This window comes from Pagrus pagrus (genome assembly GCF_965226575.1).
Source record: "Pagrus pagrus genome assembly, chromosome: 6".
NCBI classification, from domain to species: Eukaryota; Metazoa; Chordata; class Actinopteri; order Spariformes; family Sparidae; genus Pagrus; species Pagrus pagrus.
The window spans coordinates 27665273-27682641 of record NC_140190.1 but is presented as its reverse complement, the minus strand read 5'-3'; the positions used below and the strand labels follow the sequence as shown (position 1 = coordinate 27682641).

Genomic DNA, 17369 nt, shown 5'->3' with positions numbered 1-17369 from the left:
TGTTCTGGGTCCATTCAAGAAGTTAACATGAAAAGTTCATTCAGTGCATCTGTAACCTAATAGTTATTTTTGTGGTAGAAATGTCGGTATCGGTACTCATTATCGGCAAGTACACAAATGAAAATACCTGTACTCGTACTCGGTTTGAAAAAAATGGTATCGGTGCATCCCTAGTTAAATGTATTCCTCGAGCAGAATAAGTTTAGGATTATAACAGGTTTACAATGAGCGCTTATTATTCGGTTTTGTTTCTTTGGAAATCTCCCGGTCACACATTCAAGTATGGAAGAAATTCTAAATTATGGAAATTAGATTTGACATCAGCTGTTGACAAGACTGTGTACGGCCATGCCTCCTGTCACTGCAATGTTTTTAATGTTTCTTTCCTTCACTCTGTCTTTTCTAGAATGTGTGTTTTATCACACCCCAGTTTTTATACCAGTTCTTCTGTCTGTTTTCACAACAAGTAAGTCTCTTTATCTCTCCATCCCTCCGCTCTCTCAAAAGTCATTGTGGATATGTTTGTTGTTTTAATGTTGCACAGTTTTCACCGACTTCATTTCCTTAACTCGTCTTGGGGTGAGGCAGTTTGATATCAATTATCAGTTTCAAAAATCTCGACAAGTAAAACTTAGATGTTCACTAATGAGTTTAACTTAATGCTTGGAGTCATTAAAAGTTGCTGTAACATTCAAACAGCGGATCTCACATTTTGAATTTAAACTCTCTAAATATTTATGCATCATCACTTTGAAATTATGCTTAATTATTAATCAAACTATTATCATATTTGAATTTCTTACTCAAGCTTTAGTCTGTTAATCTAGTTATTACTTTGGACCTAGAGAAAATGATATCAGCCCTACAAATTATTTGTAAGAACTTAGACTGTATACAGTGTAGAGATACAGAAGGACGCTTTGTCACATTTTGACCTGTAATGTCTATAATACGTCTTAAATCAGACATCAGTTTACTTCATGTTAGATGAATAGAATTTAAGCTAATAGGTTGTTGTTAAGTGAAATGGTGTCTCTGTCCATCCCAGACTCTGTATGACAGTGTTTATCTGACACTGTACAACATCTGCTTCACCTCGCTTCCCATCCTGGTGTACAGTCTGTTTGAGCAGCTGGTCCATCCACACGTACTGCAGAATAAACCTGGCCTGTACAGGTAAGTTAACATGTTATCTGTCAGTGCACACTGGTAACTGTTTGTGGGAAGCTGCTTTGGTAAGTTTTCACGTTATTAAAAAATCTGAATCTCTGCCATAATTTTAATTACCAAAGAAAAGTCACTGTATTTTACATCAGGCTATATTAAACATCTTCTTTCAGTTTTGAACTGCTGCTGTTATGGCAAAGACAGATAATATGAATTTAATGTTACCAGGGTTCCTATGGGTCCTTTAAATCCTTGAAATTTGTGAATTTTAGGCAAAATATTAAAGGTCTTGAAAGTTTTTGAGAACAGGCATAAATAGATATGGGTCACTGACAGTGCTTGAACTATTTATTTAGAATAGAAATTTAAGTTGTTTAGATATTTAATTGTTGTCTGTGAGTTTTTTTTAAAGCCTGCTAATTCTCATTCTTACAATCCTAGGGTTCTTACAGTAATTAACCATGAACAGAACCATGCCGTTTTGGGCCCATTTTTACCTATAAAAAAAATGTTTGTATCCAACAGGGACATCAGCAAGAATTCTCTGCTGTCTTTCCGGACGTTCCTGTACTGGACCCTTCTGGGCTTCTGTCACGCCTTTGTGTTCTTTTTCGGATCCTACATACTGATGGGAGAAGACACCACACTTATGGGCAATGGACAGGTGTGTCCTCTGGCTGTGTGTGTGTGTGGTGTACTGTATGTTTGTATTCTGTAACCTGCTGAGCGGACACAAACCATTTTCGAAAAATGTTGCTTTAAGTAATGAATTCATGTGTAGGTGTGTGTTTGCGTGCGTGTATGCATGTGTTATGATGAGTTATTGTTATCGACGGGGCTGGTTGCCTGCTGGTCTTTAACAGCTCCCTTACTAAATTTTGCTCTTTTCTTACCTATCTCTTCCTCATTCTGTCATTCTGTTTAATAGCCTTTTAATATGGTCGGTCTGTCTCTATTACCATACCAGCATGTATGTCATTCACTTGAGTAAGTTGTATTAACTGCACCTTTTCTTCTTACCATATCTTCTATGTATCTGGTTCTTTACCAAATCTGTTTCCAGCTTCATATCTTTGCCTGTGGTACTCTCTGTTCGAAGTTTGGTATTTCAGAAAGCACTCACTCCTATCGCTCGCTTGTCTTTTTCTTCTCTCTTTTGTTGATTACTCTCTTTTTCCTTCTGCCTTCACGCTGTGCATGTCTTCAGATCTTGCGAGCTAACAGGCAGCTGGTAAGAGTCTGCTCTACAGTTGAACGCATGTCTTCTTGGGGGGTTAATGAGAGGAATATGAGGATGATTCTTCATCAGATTATTGTCTTGCTAATGATTATAAGGATAACGTATGCTGAGCTCTAAAGTATATTTGCACGTCGCCTACTTTTGAGTGCAAAACACTGAAACAAGGTAAATGAAAGCAATCATAAAACATGCAGTGGTTCATTGAACCCTGATGATTCTGTTAAATTGTAATCAGTTTTGATTCCTCCATTTCTCAATTTTCCCTTGAAGTTAATTGAGTGTTCATTACTCAATTCCATGTCTCTTGCCTGAATGTAATATTAGTAAACTCCAATTTTAATTTGTTTTCTGCAACACACTGACAGACCGAAAATTTAAATCCACACATGATTTTTAACATTACCTAAAAATACATGCCACTCAAGCGTCAAATTTGCACTTATCTTATGCAGTTACATACTGAAGATTTGTCTCATAGGCCGACAGATGCACATATTTTTAACTAGTTAGAATAACAAGAGTCAGTGTGTAGGTTGGTAACGACAAGCGTGGACTAGGCTTGCCACATTACTTAGTTTTACCGGGGTTATACGGTGCTTGTGGTCGTTGTGTTTTGTTTTATTAAATCAATACTCAGTCGGACAATGGATGTACATTTGCAAAATGAAAGTGTGTGCTGCTCTGTGCAGCAGCAGAGTCGCAGCACAGACTAGGAATTGAATTTCACTTACAACGTGAATAGAGTAAGGAGAGTTGACCGACAAGATGATAGCGGAGAATTTGCTGTCAGTGAAAGCAAAAGCGTCTATTTTAATTAATATTTCGATTTAAATTAATTGCAACAGGGAACCTGATCATGCTAGGGAGGGAAAAGGAGTTGGTTGCCTCACGTAGAAGTTTGAGGCTGTTCCTTAATAAGGCTGCTCTTTGTTCCATTACTCCCACAGATGGTATAAATCTGCTCCCTAGTGATGGTTAAAGGAGCTATTTGTGAAGTATTTTTATTATAAAATATTTTATTGTGATATAAATAAACGAGAACTTGAATAATAATACTCTAAAAGGTTCAGAATTTTTGTCTGCTCCTCTGAATGCATCTGTGGATACGTCTTAGTCTTCTCATCGTCAGTTTTCAGTGTTTAAACTCCAGCAGGGCCCTGAATTGGCTGGAAACAAAAGAATGCCCCCAACAGCTCTCAACCTAAAAGAGGAGTCATTCTCATAGCGAGCGGTGGTGAAGCTACTGACGGTACACAGTCGGAGGGCAAGGTCTCATTTTCTGCAGCGTAATACCACTCAACTTGTTAACCGAGGTCGATGCCTTGTAGAAGTTTTCTCTCCATTCAACAACTCGACCACAGCACTGCTCACCTTGTCCCACCTGTCCAGACTCCATCTTTTATCCAGATTTATGGTTTGACTTGAAGGGTTTATAATATTATACAGTCCTAGCAACATTATCAGTAAATATCTAATACAGCAACTGTGTCTGGTGTTTCATATCCATTATTCATTGCAATGAAATGCCAACAAAATGTCATAGATTTATGCTTGAATAATTTGCAGCCTTGTATTGTCTTAATAGTGCTGAGTCAAAGAGGGATAACTTTATTTATTAGTTAAGTCTTGACAGGAGGAAAAAGAAATTGCAAAGTTGCATATAAACAGGTCGACCATATAATGATCTTGCCATATTCTTATACTGCTAGTCCATGCGTGTAAACGTTTACATTTGTATGTCTGTTTTCTAGATGTTTGGAAACTGGACGTTTGGAACGCTGGTCTTTACTGTCATGGTCATCACAGTCACATTAAAGGTAAACTACACCCAATTTTCTGCTCCCACAACAACAACAACTTTACTATAATAACTACAGTTGCAATGGTGCGGAACGATAACTGCCTCAGAAAATAAAAGTTTTGCAGGATACAGTATTACACAATTATTACTGCTATTATCAGTTGCAATGACGCCTAAAGGAATGAAAATGTGTTCTCTGTATTTGATCAAATGCTTTATTATAATTTTTAGATAACACTGAGTTGGCAAAATTCAGTATTTTTTTAAACATTAATACAGTAGAATTTAATACAGTAGTTAAGCAAATATAGATGTTATGATAACCATCAATTTTCTTAGAAGAGTAAACTTGGAAAGCAGTCTAACCCTAACAATAACATACTTTTAAAATTCTGATGTAAATATGATTGAGATTTTTTTCTCATACATTGGTAGTGTAATATTAGTTTGGAGTATGTTCCGGTAGCAAGTAGCTTTATGCAGCTTTAAGATGATGGTTACTGTGTGTCAGCTGAGAGCTGTGTACCACGTTTCAGTCCACAGGGACACACTTGTATTGCCACAGCCCCGATATGAAATACAGTTTGTTGTGAAGTATTACGATGATGTCAGTGTCCATTAACAGGAGAAGATAATGTGGCACAGTTTGGGGCCGTGGCCTTTTTTTTTTTTTTTTTTCACAGAGGCAGATTGCTGTAGTTTATTGATGCCCTACATACCCCTGTCTCAGTGTTTTACACCTAGCTTTATATCCTGTGTTTGTGTATGTGTGTGTGTGTGTGTGTGTGTAATGATAGCTTGCTTTAGAGACTCATTTCTGGACGTGGATGAACCATTTTGTGACGTGGGGTTCGATTGCCTTCTACTTCATTTTCTCTCTCTTCTATGGAGGCATCATCTGGTAAGAAGAGGTTCTTACAAAGTACATGTTTGTCCCAGTTTCAGTGCAAGAGCCTTCTTTCACACTGAAAGAAAATGCTTTGCTGTGGTCTTAGACGCTCTCTCTGCTCAATCTAGTGTCAAGGCCTAACATAACACCTACAATATTTTACATTGGAGAAACTTACTTACTCACATACTCATGCAGCAGGTTTAAAGAAAGAATGAATTGCAGGGGCTAAACACTCTTGCAAAAGTGAAATTTAAACTGTAAAATCATCACATTTATATAGTTTCTTTTCATGTTACAAATAAAAAACAATTTCTTTAGTTAACAATGGAAAATTTAGTATAGAGAATGTAATTGGACCTCGGTCTACTGCCCAAGTTTTTATGAGCTCTTTGTCTGCATGTTGCATGTAACTTAAAATGCCTAGAAAATGAATCAGATGACACACAATTTATTTATTTTTTTGCATTTAAGGTTTAATGGAGCAAAAGACATGAGATGCTCAGTGAAATATATTGAAGTTCTTTTTTTTTTCCTCCAAAAGTATTAATTAATAAATTAATTTTATTCATGTTTTCCCCAAAATTTGGACACCAGGAAGAACAGCTTCTACTTTGGTAGTGGCTAAAGGGGATCTAAGTAATTAAATAAATTAGATCCCTTCTGAACACTGAGAGAGGTGTAAATCGGCTCGATGCTGAGCTTTGGGATGGAACAGGCTGATTTACACCAGATTTAACAGTCCTGTCACTTGGCAGGCAAATCACTGAGGCTTTGTGAGAATCAGCTTTGATTATCTGGGGGTGTGTTGGATTGATCAGATCAATCGTTACCCAGTCTTGTTCAGTCACAGGCTGGTAGGAGCCACCCTAATTATATTGGACCTTAATTGACATTTGTGGTCTGACATCTGCACAGATTATTAAATTATGTGGTTCCAAGGAACAATCAAGTAATTCAAAGAGCATGACTCCATCTTGAAGTTAGACCTGAATTTACAGTGAAGATGGCTGAGCCTGTTCGGTTCAGTTGTGTCCCCAGTACAAAGTCATTTACTGTATCTCAGTCAGTCAGTTCTGATATATTTACAGATATAATGTCCTGTCATTTTCAGACAAACCAACTTGTTGATGCTTTCCATTACTGATAAAAAGCATAAGAATTGTATTATTCCCCTTTTCTTATGCACTATGTAACCATTGTGTCCATTCCACTTCCTCTAGGCCATTCCTCCACACCCAGGACATGTACTTTGTATTCGTGCAGCTGCTGTCCAGCGGATCGGCCTGGTTTGCCATCATCATCATCGTCATAACTTGCCTCTTTCCTGATGTGGTGAAGAAGGTCTTCTATAGACACCTGCAGCCCACCAGCACACAGAAGAGTCAGGTAACATGGGAGGAAGGGAGAGAAGACCTCTACAGGTTTTTTGATGGGAATGTTGGTACAGAAGTCCAGCTATTTGTCTAACGTGGATTAAACTTTCTTTTTGTATCAAGTACAGGCTCTATTTCAGATTGGCTGGGATTTACAGAGTCTCATCTAGCATTTATTTGTTTAGTTCTCCGAGGTTCTCCTGGGTTTCAAATGCATCCTGCTGGCCTGACTCCAAGTCACAGTGTATAGTCACTCTTGGTCACCGCAGTTTTTCACGGCTGTTTGTGATTGTGTTTTTATCAGATCTACATGGATTTAGAAAAGAGCAGAGGAGCACAATCGCTTGTTGAGTGAATTCTTTGGCTATGGATAGCCATCTACTCCTCACAGGAGACTTGACATATCACAATGCTTTATAGGACTTCCACCTCCTGTCTGAACCCAGCATTAGATTTATTACTTAATCCTACATGTATCACAAAAACGGAAATTATATTTCCTGTAATGTGACAAGAGCCTGGAGGGAGAAAACAAACAAAAATGTCACAATAACTCAAATTCTAGACAGGGAGAGAAAATGTTCTGTGTGCCACGTTGTTTAAATAGTTCATTATTTTCTCGGCCTCTGTGGTCCTGAGTTACCCACTTCTTTACAGGAACAGCATGGTGTTGAGTTGCACATACACACACTGCATGACCTCTTTTGATCCCACACACATACACAAACACACAGTGTGCATGGTCACCTCTCAGCAGTCTTCGGCTGTTACTGTATTGATTCAACCAGCTGGAGACTGTTCATGTTTCTACGTTACTCCTTTCAAAACTCTTCTCTTGTTTTTACAGAAAAAAAGGAAGTGCTTTCTCTAATCCTGTGAGGTGTTTGTTGTTTCTGCTCTAACCTGTGTCCCCTTTTGTCTTTGTCAGTATGTGTGTTATTCTGAAAGTGGGTCCAGTATGAACTATGTGTTTAAATGAGTGTTTGTATGAAAGCCTGATATCTAACCTCTGTGTGTGTTCTTCCTCCTATCCTCTCTGTGTTCTTCTGGTGTAGATGTATTCCAACCGTGTGGCAATAGGTGATGACTTCATCGCTCTGCAGCCTCTGTCCAGAGCCAAGAGCCAGCTGGGCAAGATTAGGTAGAAAAGATGATAACGGTTCAGCCCTGGGCTCAAAATACATTTAAAATTAATTAAAATAAAATAAGTATCCCAGGAGTGCTTTTTTCAAAAGCAATATTTCTACAGTTTTTGGGATGCATCTGTATTTTTGTGAATAGTCAGCCATCTATACTGGCAGTTTTCTCTTTCCCTGCATTAATTCTAAATTTAATTTTACTTCCATGGATTTAAAAAATATAAAATATATAAAAAGCGTATTTTTACAAACCACCGCAGGTCCTGATCTTCTTTCTCCTGTATAATTTCTCACCTTTTTCTCAGGATACAGATTTACATTCCAACATTTTGCAAAAGTCTTACTTATAAAATCAGTCACTCACTGAAGTTATATGAGGTCAAAATGGATGATATTCATTCTTGTTTCTTCCATCGCATGTTCACATTTATAGCTAGAGACACTGACTGACACTGACTGACTGACCGCTTGCTTATATACACTTACATGTAGATGACAGATGCAGAAGTTATGATGCTAGGATAAAACTAATTTATCACATCACATGGACAGCCTCTAAAAAACAGAAATATTGCTTCATGAAACAAGTGCTCCTGTTTATGATTATACGTATAATACTGAGATGTTCGTTCTCCCAGGTCTGGACATTATTTAGTCCCAATGAGGCCTGGTCCTAACACTGGCAGTACACTGAGAGCAGAGATGTGTGCTGTTATTGTTGGAGCAGTTTCTCTTGTGTCGTGTCTGTGACTGCATGCCCGGGACAAGCCAATCAGCATTCTCTGTGATTGAGAAAGGGGAAATTTAAACACATTTTCGAGCAAAATAATATGATATCAACCATTTCAGTCGCTGCATGTGTTGCAGTTTAGCGAGAGGCTGACGTATATACAGAATGTGTTCTGAGACCTCCACCTCTCCTGCCTTTTACAGCATGGCACTGTCATTACTTCCCCCACTGCATGAACTTACAGATGAGCGAGCGAATGAATGAATGAATGTGAAATCATCTGGGTATCCTCAATGAATTCATTTGTATTCTTCCTCAGCACATAATCTGATAGCAATATTATCATATTGGGAGACTATCTGCAGTCCTAAGTCATTATTTATGAGGCACTGTTCTGACTGTGTAGACCTGAATCACAGCACCTGGTCAGATCTGCCTCCTGAGATCAGCTAGTGGTCCTACAACCACAGCCTGGCATGTCACGCTCATGTTAAAATGACACATCACACAGTCGCATGGTGCAGCCCATCAAACCACCCCTTCTACTTTTAGCATGGTCCATCCTCTTGACATATGTCCAGCCAAACACCCTCACACTGGATTCACAACTTGAGACAACCTCCTTACCTCAGAGTTGTACTCCTGCATGGTTTTAGCAGACCCACAGAACAAGACCGACACTACAGCTGCATGACAGACTCTTGGACTGGTTCGGGCTGCCTTGTACAGCAGCATGATGCTGTCCGGTCAGATGCATGACAGACTGTGTTACCCTCACAGCTTCATTTCTGCTGATGACTTGAAGATCTTGTGCTGTCATAGCAGATATCACTTTAAATGGCCTGCAAGGGAAATCCTAACAATAGTGTGAGCTCCCTTTGGTGAAGGGAAAAGACCAAAATCCAAAAATAATTCTTTATCTTGGGTAGCTCTCTCTGGACTATGGAACAGAAGAAATGTTAACGTTTTTAAAGTTCCCATGAAATGGCTAGCACAGTGCTAATTGTTCCCGCATAGTTACATTTTTACTGTAAAAAAGGCAGTTAAATGGGATCTTGTTGCTGATATTGATTAGTGTTTACAATAGCCAATAGTACTAATAGGTCTGCTATCTGCATGGCGAACCGAGCTAACTAGCTAATGGCATACACAGTTACCAGCAGTTAGAGGTTATGGTTAGAGAGTGCGGTTAAGAGTTGCAATGATTATTCATCTAATCACTTACTAGATACAGAAGTTGCAAAGCAAATATCATGATAACCACATAATAATTTAATTCAAATATTATCAGATTCCCAAATAATGATTTGATGCTTTACTTTGACATATAAGAAGTAAATGAATATCTTTTTTTTATATCAGTTTTAGACTGATAGTCAGATAACATCCAGGAATTCAGGGATATGATAATAGGCAATTTTCACTGACATTTTATAGACCAAACATTTTATTGATAAAGTAATAAGCAGATTAATTCATAATGAAAACAATCGTAAGTTGCGGCCCTAGATGGTTAGTGTCTTTTCAAGGCTAATGATTTCTGCATGCATATCTTCATTGTTTAAGGACACAGCATGTTAATTCTCATGATGTAGCACTTGCTAAAAATAACAGCCTATATTTTATGTTCATACTTATTTACATGACGCTTAGGTGCCAGTATCTACATGTTGCTAAAACTAATGCAGTTTAATACAGCAGTCCTCCAGTAAATCAAACATTCACAAAGATTTACTGCTTAATATTTCTGAAAGATGTTGACTGAACGTAAAAGTTCTTTTGGAGGCTGAGGCTTGTGGTGTTCTTGAACTGTGTTGCATTACACTGGGAGGTGTTTCTAGTATATTGTCGCCCCCAACAACTCAAAAACAATTTAATCTAAAACTGAACATTAGATACATCGGTATGATTAAGAGCACTAGTCCTAGCTTGGTGTTTCCAAAAAAAACTGGCAACTGAGCGTATATTCCATGTCACTAACAATATAAGCGATACCGGTCCCATCCCGCAAACTCAATGAGCAGAAACAAACTGTAGACTGACTGATCATAAGTGCTGTGTGCATAACGGCAAGGGAGGGCACAAAGCACATTATGCAAAACGGATTCTATTTCCTCAGCTTGAGTAATTTGTTTGTTGAATGGGTAGAACTACACCAGATGCTCTTACTGGGTTTCAAAATCAAGGCATATGTTCATGTGCCGTTTATTCAGTTGTGCTGAAAGATTTCCAGTATTTCTCTGAGTCTTTTTTTCCTAATTAGATTAGAGGGAAGTAATCGCAAAAGTACCCAAGGGGTTCTCCAGGGTTTTCCGTTGTTTGCGTACTCTGTAGCTCTGATAGATTCAGCAGCAGGTTAATTGGGTTGGATACTAATAGATTTGCGCTTATCTGCTTTAGAAGGATCATTTCCCTCAGGACATCTTTCTTGTGCCTGCAGCTTCTTTTTGCTCATTTCTCACTCAGTTTTGCAGCTCTTTCTTCATCTTACCGGCCTTCTCACCAATGTGTTCAATTGTCTCTGTTTTTGTGAGAAATCAAAGCCATTCTGCAGTGACCTCATCACTCCAATCAACTTTTCTGAAGAACCTCTTCTCAAGCAGTGACATATGATTAGCTCCCAGTCCCAATTAAAATGAGGTTCAGATCTGTCGCAGGGGAATTAGACTCAGGTTGATGTCTTGTTTGAAAAAACAGGAAGCAGCTGTTTTTATTTGCCTTTAAGCCAAATAGCTGCTCTCAGGTCTGTTGCGATGTTGAAGATTGTTGGTGAGGTCACTTGTGAAGGGGTTCTAAAAAAGAGACCAGTATTTATTTGGTCTCTCTGTACTGATCGTAGAAGTGTATTAGAGCACACTGTAGGGTGAGAGTCAGAAATGTATTTTACTGCCCACCTACAGTGCAGCCTTGACTTGACTTGCTGACTGACCGACCGCTTGCTTACTAACTGACTAATAATTCTGCTGGTTGGTAAATAAGCAGCACTGGAAAAAAATATCAACTGTTCACTGTAGTCTTTTAGTCTTGTGTTGAGTCTGCAGATTTACAAAACGAAATATTAAAAATTCCAATGCTATGAGATGATTTTAGATCCCACCCGAAGAAAGATCACCTCAAAAATAATATTTTATTGTCATCAATATTATTTTTGATGCTCTCCTGCGTCAACCGCTTATTGCCCTGGCATGGCCGATAATTTTCCAATTATCGGAATCTGGCTATGTTTTTAAAAAAGAAAAGTAGCTGATGCAGCTGAGTAAAAGTTGCAATTTTGGCCTCCAAAATGTTCAAGTACCTCAAAATTGTACTTGCATATAAGTACAATACTTGAGTAAATTGTATTTAATTACATTCCAGCACTGGTTTGACACTTTGACACAAAAAATATTTTTACTGCAAACTTATATCAGTTCCAAATATTTCTCATTGGTCTCCTTGATTTCTGATAATCTGTATCGGTCCATCCCGTCTGGTGCCTTTTCAGAAAATTCCCCAAATGTTGAAAAGAAAAGTGAAACTGAGTCATCTCATTTTGTTTTTAGAAGAATTTAAAGACTTTATGATAGAATGACTCCAGCAGATATTTTTTTGCAGTGTGATTGGTTAGTGAACAGGCTGGCACTACTGGTTATGTCGCTACTGTATGTCGATGTCTGACCAGCCACTACCTACTTACCTGCCAGTGGGTTCACTGTGAGCATCTTGTGTCCTTCAGATGGAAGAGGGTGAGGGCTCAGTCGGCCCAGAATATGACCCTGTTAAAGCCCAGCGGAGCCCAGGGGAGGACAATTGGCACCTGCTAGCTGCTTATCCTCCCCCTGCTGCCCCCCGGCCCAGACCCCTGCTCCCCTAGGTAGTACCATACTTCACTGCCATTGTCCCCTTTGTACTGTCACTGCCCGAGCATTATGGACCAATCAACCCTGTGCACTCCCTAACATCTGCAGTAAACCGCCTTATATTTGGTTAAGAATACCTGCACCTTTAGTCATTCACCCATGGTTGAATGCCACCGCTGCACTGCCCTTTTATTTCATATGTAAAAAAGCTATTCCTGTATGTCTCTTTGTTGGTCTCACTCTAGTATGAATGACCCCATCCCCTCCCAAACTCCATCCATCCCAGCCCTTCCACAAGTAAATTCATCCTCCCCTACATGGATATGAGTGACCCCGTCCTTCTTTACCAACCATGATTGTCCCCGTCCTCTCCTATTCCTGTCTCAATTCACTGTTATTGATCAGATCTGAGTTTTGGGTTTTAGTGCGAGAATGCTGTTGGCATGCTGAATTCACTGTCTTCGCTGTATTTTTGTTCAACCATCTAACCCCATCATACTCAAAAATAGTACTTCATTTTGAAGCCTGAATATTATGTCATTGTCTGCTTTTGAGTATTTCTTATCTTATCTAATCTATTTTGTGATTTTTAAGTTCATTTATCTTTTGTTTTCTAATTTAAGACTTTAAGTTTTGTTTCTCCACATACAGAGTGGGCTTTGTGACTATAAAGGCAAGATCATTGCATCTTCATTTGTAGTTGCTTAAAAAAACAAAACATCTTGCCAAGACCCTCTGCTGTTTTAGTTGTGTAACCCTCACGATGTGCTCAATAAAAGAACAGCGAACATGAACTTGAGCTGAACTCTAATATAGTAAATCAGTCAGGGGATGATGTCACCCATATAGCTGTCACTGAGGCCTTGGTCATTTTATGACAAAACCTTCAATTCAGGCAGCGTTTTCTCAGAAAACCACAGTTTACAAGGGAACTATTAATCATAAGGTTTGACCTGGTTTTACTCTGGGCATCATGTTGCTGCTGCTTCTCTAGAACTAAACAAAACATGTGCACCACACAGTTCCTCAGGAACAGTGCAAAGGTGAAATGGCCACTTCTGTTGGAGAACAAGTTTTATTGTAACTTGGCTGCTACTGAAAACTGCTGTATCTCAAATCTGCTGTCTTTTGCTTGTGATTTACACACTCTGCGATGACTGATTGCTGCTTCACAGATTGATACGAGTTGTTAATGGTAGATTAATACAGGTGCATCAGTCATCTTAGAGTTAATGAAAAGCTGACCGTTTTATCACCCATATGGTCATACCATGATAGGTGCCCCAAGGACACCTCACCAACAGATAAACACTAGTTGAGGACACATACCATCCATGGCTACAGCTGTGGCTTGGCTGCTGTCACTGCTTTTACCGCAGTTTGGAATAATAACATAACTCCAACCACAATTTTTCTCTGCTACAGAGAGGGTGACTGTAGCCACAGTGACACGAACAAACCCTTTTCAAAAGGAAAAAGCAGTATTTTCTGATAGAGGAAGAGCAAAACCCTGCATTTATTATCCAGGGACACCTGACACTACCGGAATAAATCATATTCAGTTTGTCCCATCTGTGTTTTGCTGTTGCCAGCCAAGAAGCAGAAGTTTGGTTTCATGCCAACAGTGTCTCCAATTTCTGCTGCAGAGAAATGAAACAGCGGCAAAATCTCAATCCAAAGCACTGTGGGATACATGGGTCACACTTTCAGCTACATAATATGGCTATATTGGGCTACATCACAGGAGCCATCATCAACAAAAGTAAAATATGTTGGTGTTTACTTGACTACAAAAACTTTACATAGTCAAAAAGCCGCTGTACCCCAAAGTTAAATTTTTTTAGTCTCAAGAGACATCTCCACAGTTAATGCCGTAATCAGTAATAGCATGAAGTTTTTTTTTTTTTTAATGAAAGCAGATTTATGGAAGAATCAGGTGGGTCACTGAAGTGGGTCCATATAGTAGAAAAGGAGCGCTCAGGATGCAAACTACAGGAATGTAACCTCACACCTTCTCTCTGTTTGCTCTTGGTCTCTCTGCTCTTCACTTTCCCATCACACACTGTCGCTGTCTCTCGGGTGCTGACTCAGGTTAACAGAACCACCTGATCCTGCAGGTTTCTAGGCAGCAGCTTCGTTCAGATTTATAAACCAATGCATCACCGGCCCATTGAAAAGTTTGTTTGGTCATAAAATGTATTTTCAGTCTTATTAATTAGGCAGTGAGAGATTTCTTTATACTAAAAATCTACTTTTACTTTAAATACAGACAATATGTTAACTTTTCACATTTATAAAAGGAAAACGATCTCAATCTGTTTTGTTTTTTGTCACGTACATTCATGTGATAGCTCTGGAGCTTTCAGTGCTTCTGTCAAAACAGAAGTAGATTGGCTCATTAGAAACCAGTTAAAGGTTGGTATTTGAAAAAGATCTCAGGTTTAACATCTTTGGAAATGTTCAGTCAAACCTCAACTTTGAGTCGGATTTCATTTCCAAATAAGGACAGACTTACTCTGCTTTACCACAAAATATACTGCAAATCAATTTGTTTTAAAATTTTGATCTTTTTTCATGTTTTTTAAAAGAAATATTTGTTTACCTTTTTGATGATTTATGTATTATTTGCAACATTTCAGCCCTTTTGTGTAGCATGTATTGAATGTTCTTCCCTGTACATCATTGTTCCTTTGACAGCCTGCAATATGTCATCTCCCAGTCATCCGTCATCCTGTCAGTATGTGACAGTAAACCTGTTTTGTGTTGGTATTAATTTCTTCTCTTTTCTCCTCTTTCTCCACTCATTTTCTCTTTCCTTCTCTTTTTCTTTCTTCCTCTCTTCTCCCAACTTCTCTGTGATTTCTCTTACCCTGTCCATACCACTCTCCAACATTTCATTTCACCCTCTTCTTCACCTACTCCTGCTCTACCCTTCCTCCAGTCTCTATCAGCCCCCCAGGCGCAGGCCCTCAGCTGTGTGGAGTCCCTGTGCTGCTACCAACATGGGCAGAGCGGCTGTTCCCGCCTGGCCCGCCTCCTGGAGCAAATGACCGGGCAGTGCCAGGCCAGCACCAATCACTGCAACTCATCCAGCCGCAGCAACAGGTGGGGAGGACGACAACGGCAAGAAACAATGTTTATGAAACCTGATGAATCCTCAGCACCTCTTGGTTTCAAAAATTTTGGGCTGCAGTCCTGACTGTTATAGGTCTTTATACGGCTATAACCCTAATGTAAGTCTGTCTTGTTCCGATCTGTCATTGGGCACATAGTTGTAGGGGAGCAAGGTCTTGAACGGTCAAAGAGACTGGTTGGGACGACAGCTGAACGAGGAGTTCTGCACTCATCGACTGCACTGTTGAGTTTATTTCCATTAGAGTGTATGTTGGGAGAGTCTGAACGTAATGATTAACCAGGCAGAAAGGTGATCTTAATCTTACAGCCACAGTAGTGTACTATCAGAAATATATCAGTACACCTTGTAACCAAAATCACAGAGACCAATGACTGAAGATTGTGATGGCCATGCCCTCTAGATACTGTAGCATGCAGATAGATGTTAGTCAGGCAGAAATTTGATTCCAGCATTTTTATTAAAGGGCAGTTCACTTCAAAAATAAAAAAGATGAATCAGACTTGTAGGGCTATTTATCATCTAGATGTGAGTTTTAAAAACACATTTTTAAAGACTCAATGTCTCTTTTCCAAAATCATGGCCTGGTTACTCGAGATAATCCACAGACCTTGAGTGAGCAGTTTCATGTAGGAACAATTTTTTGTCTACTTTATCACTACGCAAATGGAAAGGTGCATCTTCTCATGGATGAGAGGCTAGCTAACTGAGCTAGCTAAGGTTGGACACAATTATTGTTTACATCACGTGCTGTCATGAGCACAAACATCTTGCCCATGAGTAGATGCTCGCTTCCTTCTGCATGGTGGTACGTTGATTAGTCCTGGTAGTTCAGCAGAAAGACAATAGTTCCCCCACGACACTGCTCACAATGGATTATCTTAAGTAACTGGATCATGACTTCTGTAAAGAGACTTTTCTGTTGAGTTTTTAAAAATCTACTTTTTGTTGCTTAAAGCTCCACAAGCTGATTAGCATTATATTCAAGAGAAGACCTACGGCCGATATTTCCAAAACTTTGCTACTCATACCGAAACAATATAGATAGATGACACTACAGATAAGAGGAAAGGAAAAATTATTTTTTGATTTTGGGGTGAACTGTCTCTTCAAGGCCCTTACATTGGAAACCCTTTGCTATATACAGGTACCTAACAGGTCTCAATATTACTCTATGTAACCCGTCTTCTCTAGCCCCTACATCACGGCGGTCTGTCCATTAGCCCATGTGTCTATGTCCTAATCATCTATGCTGCGATCTGTTATCCTGTCAGTCCTGTCTGTCTCCTCTGTTTCTGATCAATACTCCCTTAAAATCAAAGGTTGGTGTCGTAGTGGGAGTTAGCCTGATTAGCCAGTTTTCAAGGAAAATTGCCTAATCTGTAATGCACTTTAACAGATGTCTATATGTCAGTTATTAAGTTGACTTATTAGCTTTAGGTCGACTCCTATATTGTACGGGAGGTCTTCTTGTTCATTAGAGGGCTTCTCCACTTGAGATGAGGCCAGACATCTGGTCGAGTTATATATGATCTGTACACCAGATTTGCAGAGATGTGAAAGTGCTTCATAAGTGATGGGTTGTGGCGACCACTTATGAAGGACTTGATTTTGCATTTTGGTGGCTCTAAGTGACAGAGAGAGGTGTAAATAATGAAACATGTCACAAAGTGAGCTCTCAGTAAGTGCAGATAAAAAGTCCTCTCTGCTGCATCTCCACTTTGTGATGAAGGATGATGTAACATCTACAACAAAATTTTGCCAAGTGCAGCTTTAAAGATGAAGAAGCTGAGTTCACAGTTTGCTGGGCTGCCCATTCTGCAGTCTCAGTGTTATTGTGTCTTTTTGTCCTGAATCCCAGTGACTCCGAGGGGTCATTGATTAATTGACCTGATCGGCCCTTTCTGCTGAGCAATCAATACTCCCCAAAACATCATGGGACTTTCTGTATTGATTACATCAGTAATGAAGATGTAGCATTCTTGTTCTTTGTGTGTGAGTCTTCTGCAGTGGGCCTTGAACAGAGTCGGGTGGTGTGGGCACGCATGTTTGTTC

General features: G+C 39.3%; 1 protein-coding gene across 4 annotated transcripts in view; it reads left to right on the top strand.

Moving 5' to 3' along the window:
• The window catches only part of atp11b (ATPase phospholipid transporting 11B), a 60632-nt gene that overhangs the window by 27978 nt on the left and 15285 nt on the right, over nucleotides 1-17369 (top strand). For 2 of the 4 annotated variants that reach the window (XR_014622710.1, XR_014622711.1), the window contains exons 23-31: nucleotides 407-466; nucleotides 1049-1176; nucleotides 1693-1831; nucleotides 2375-2398; nucleotides 4159-4224; nucleotides 5006-5109; nucleotides 6321-6486; nucleotides 7529-7614; nucleotides 15123-15286. Coding sequence is in view for 1 of the 4 variants with exons in the window: in XM_084354347.1 (XP_084210473.1) it covers nucleotides 407-466; nucleotides 1049-1176; nucleotides 1693-1831; nucleotides 2375-2398; nucleotides 4159-4224; nucleotides 5006-5109; nucleotides 6321-6486; nucleotides 15123-15286 (851 nt within the window). In the remaining 3 variants the exon portion in view is untranslated. Of the gene's footprint in view, nucleotides 1-406; nucleotides 467-1048; nucleotides 1177-1692; nucleotides 1832-2374; nucleotides 2399-4158; nucleotides 4225-5005; nucleotides 5110-6320; nucleotides 6487-7528; nucleotides 7615-12057; nucleotides 12196-15122; nucleotides 15287-17369 lie in introns of those variants that run through there. The other 2 variants (XR_014622712.1, XM_084354347.1) reach the window with 2 other exon arrangements.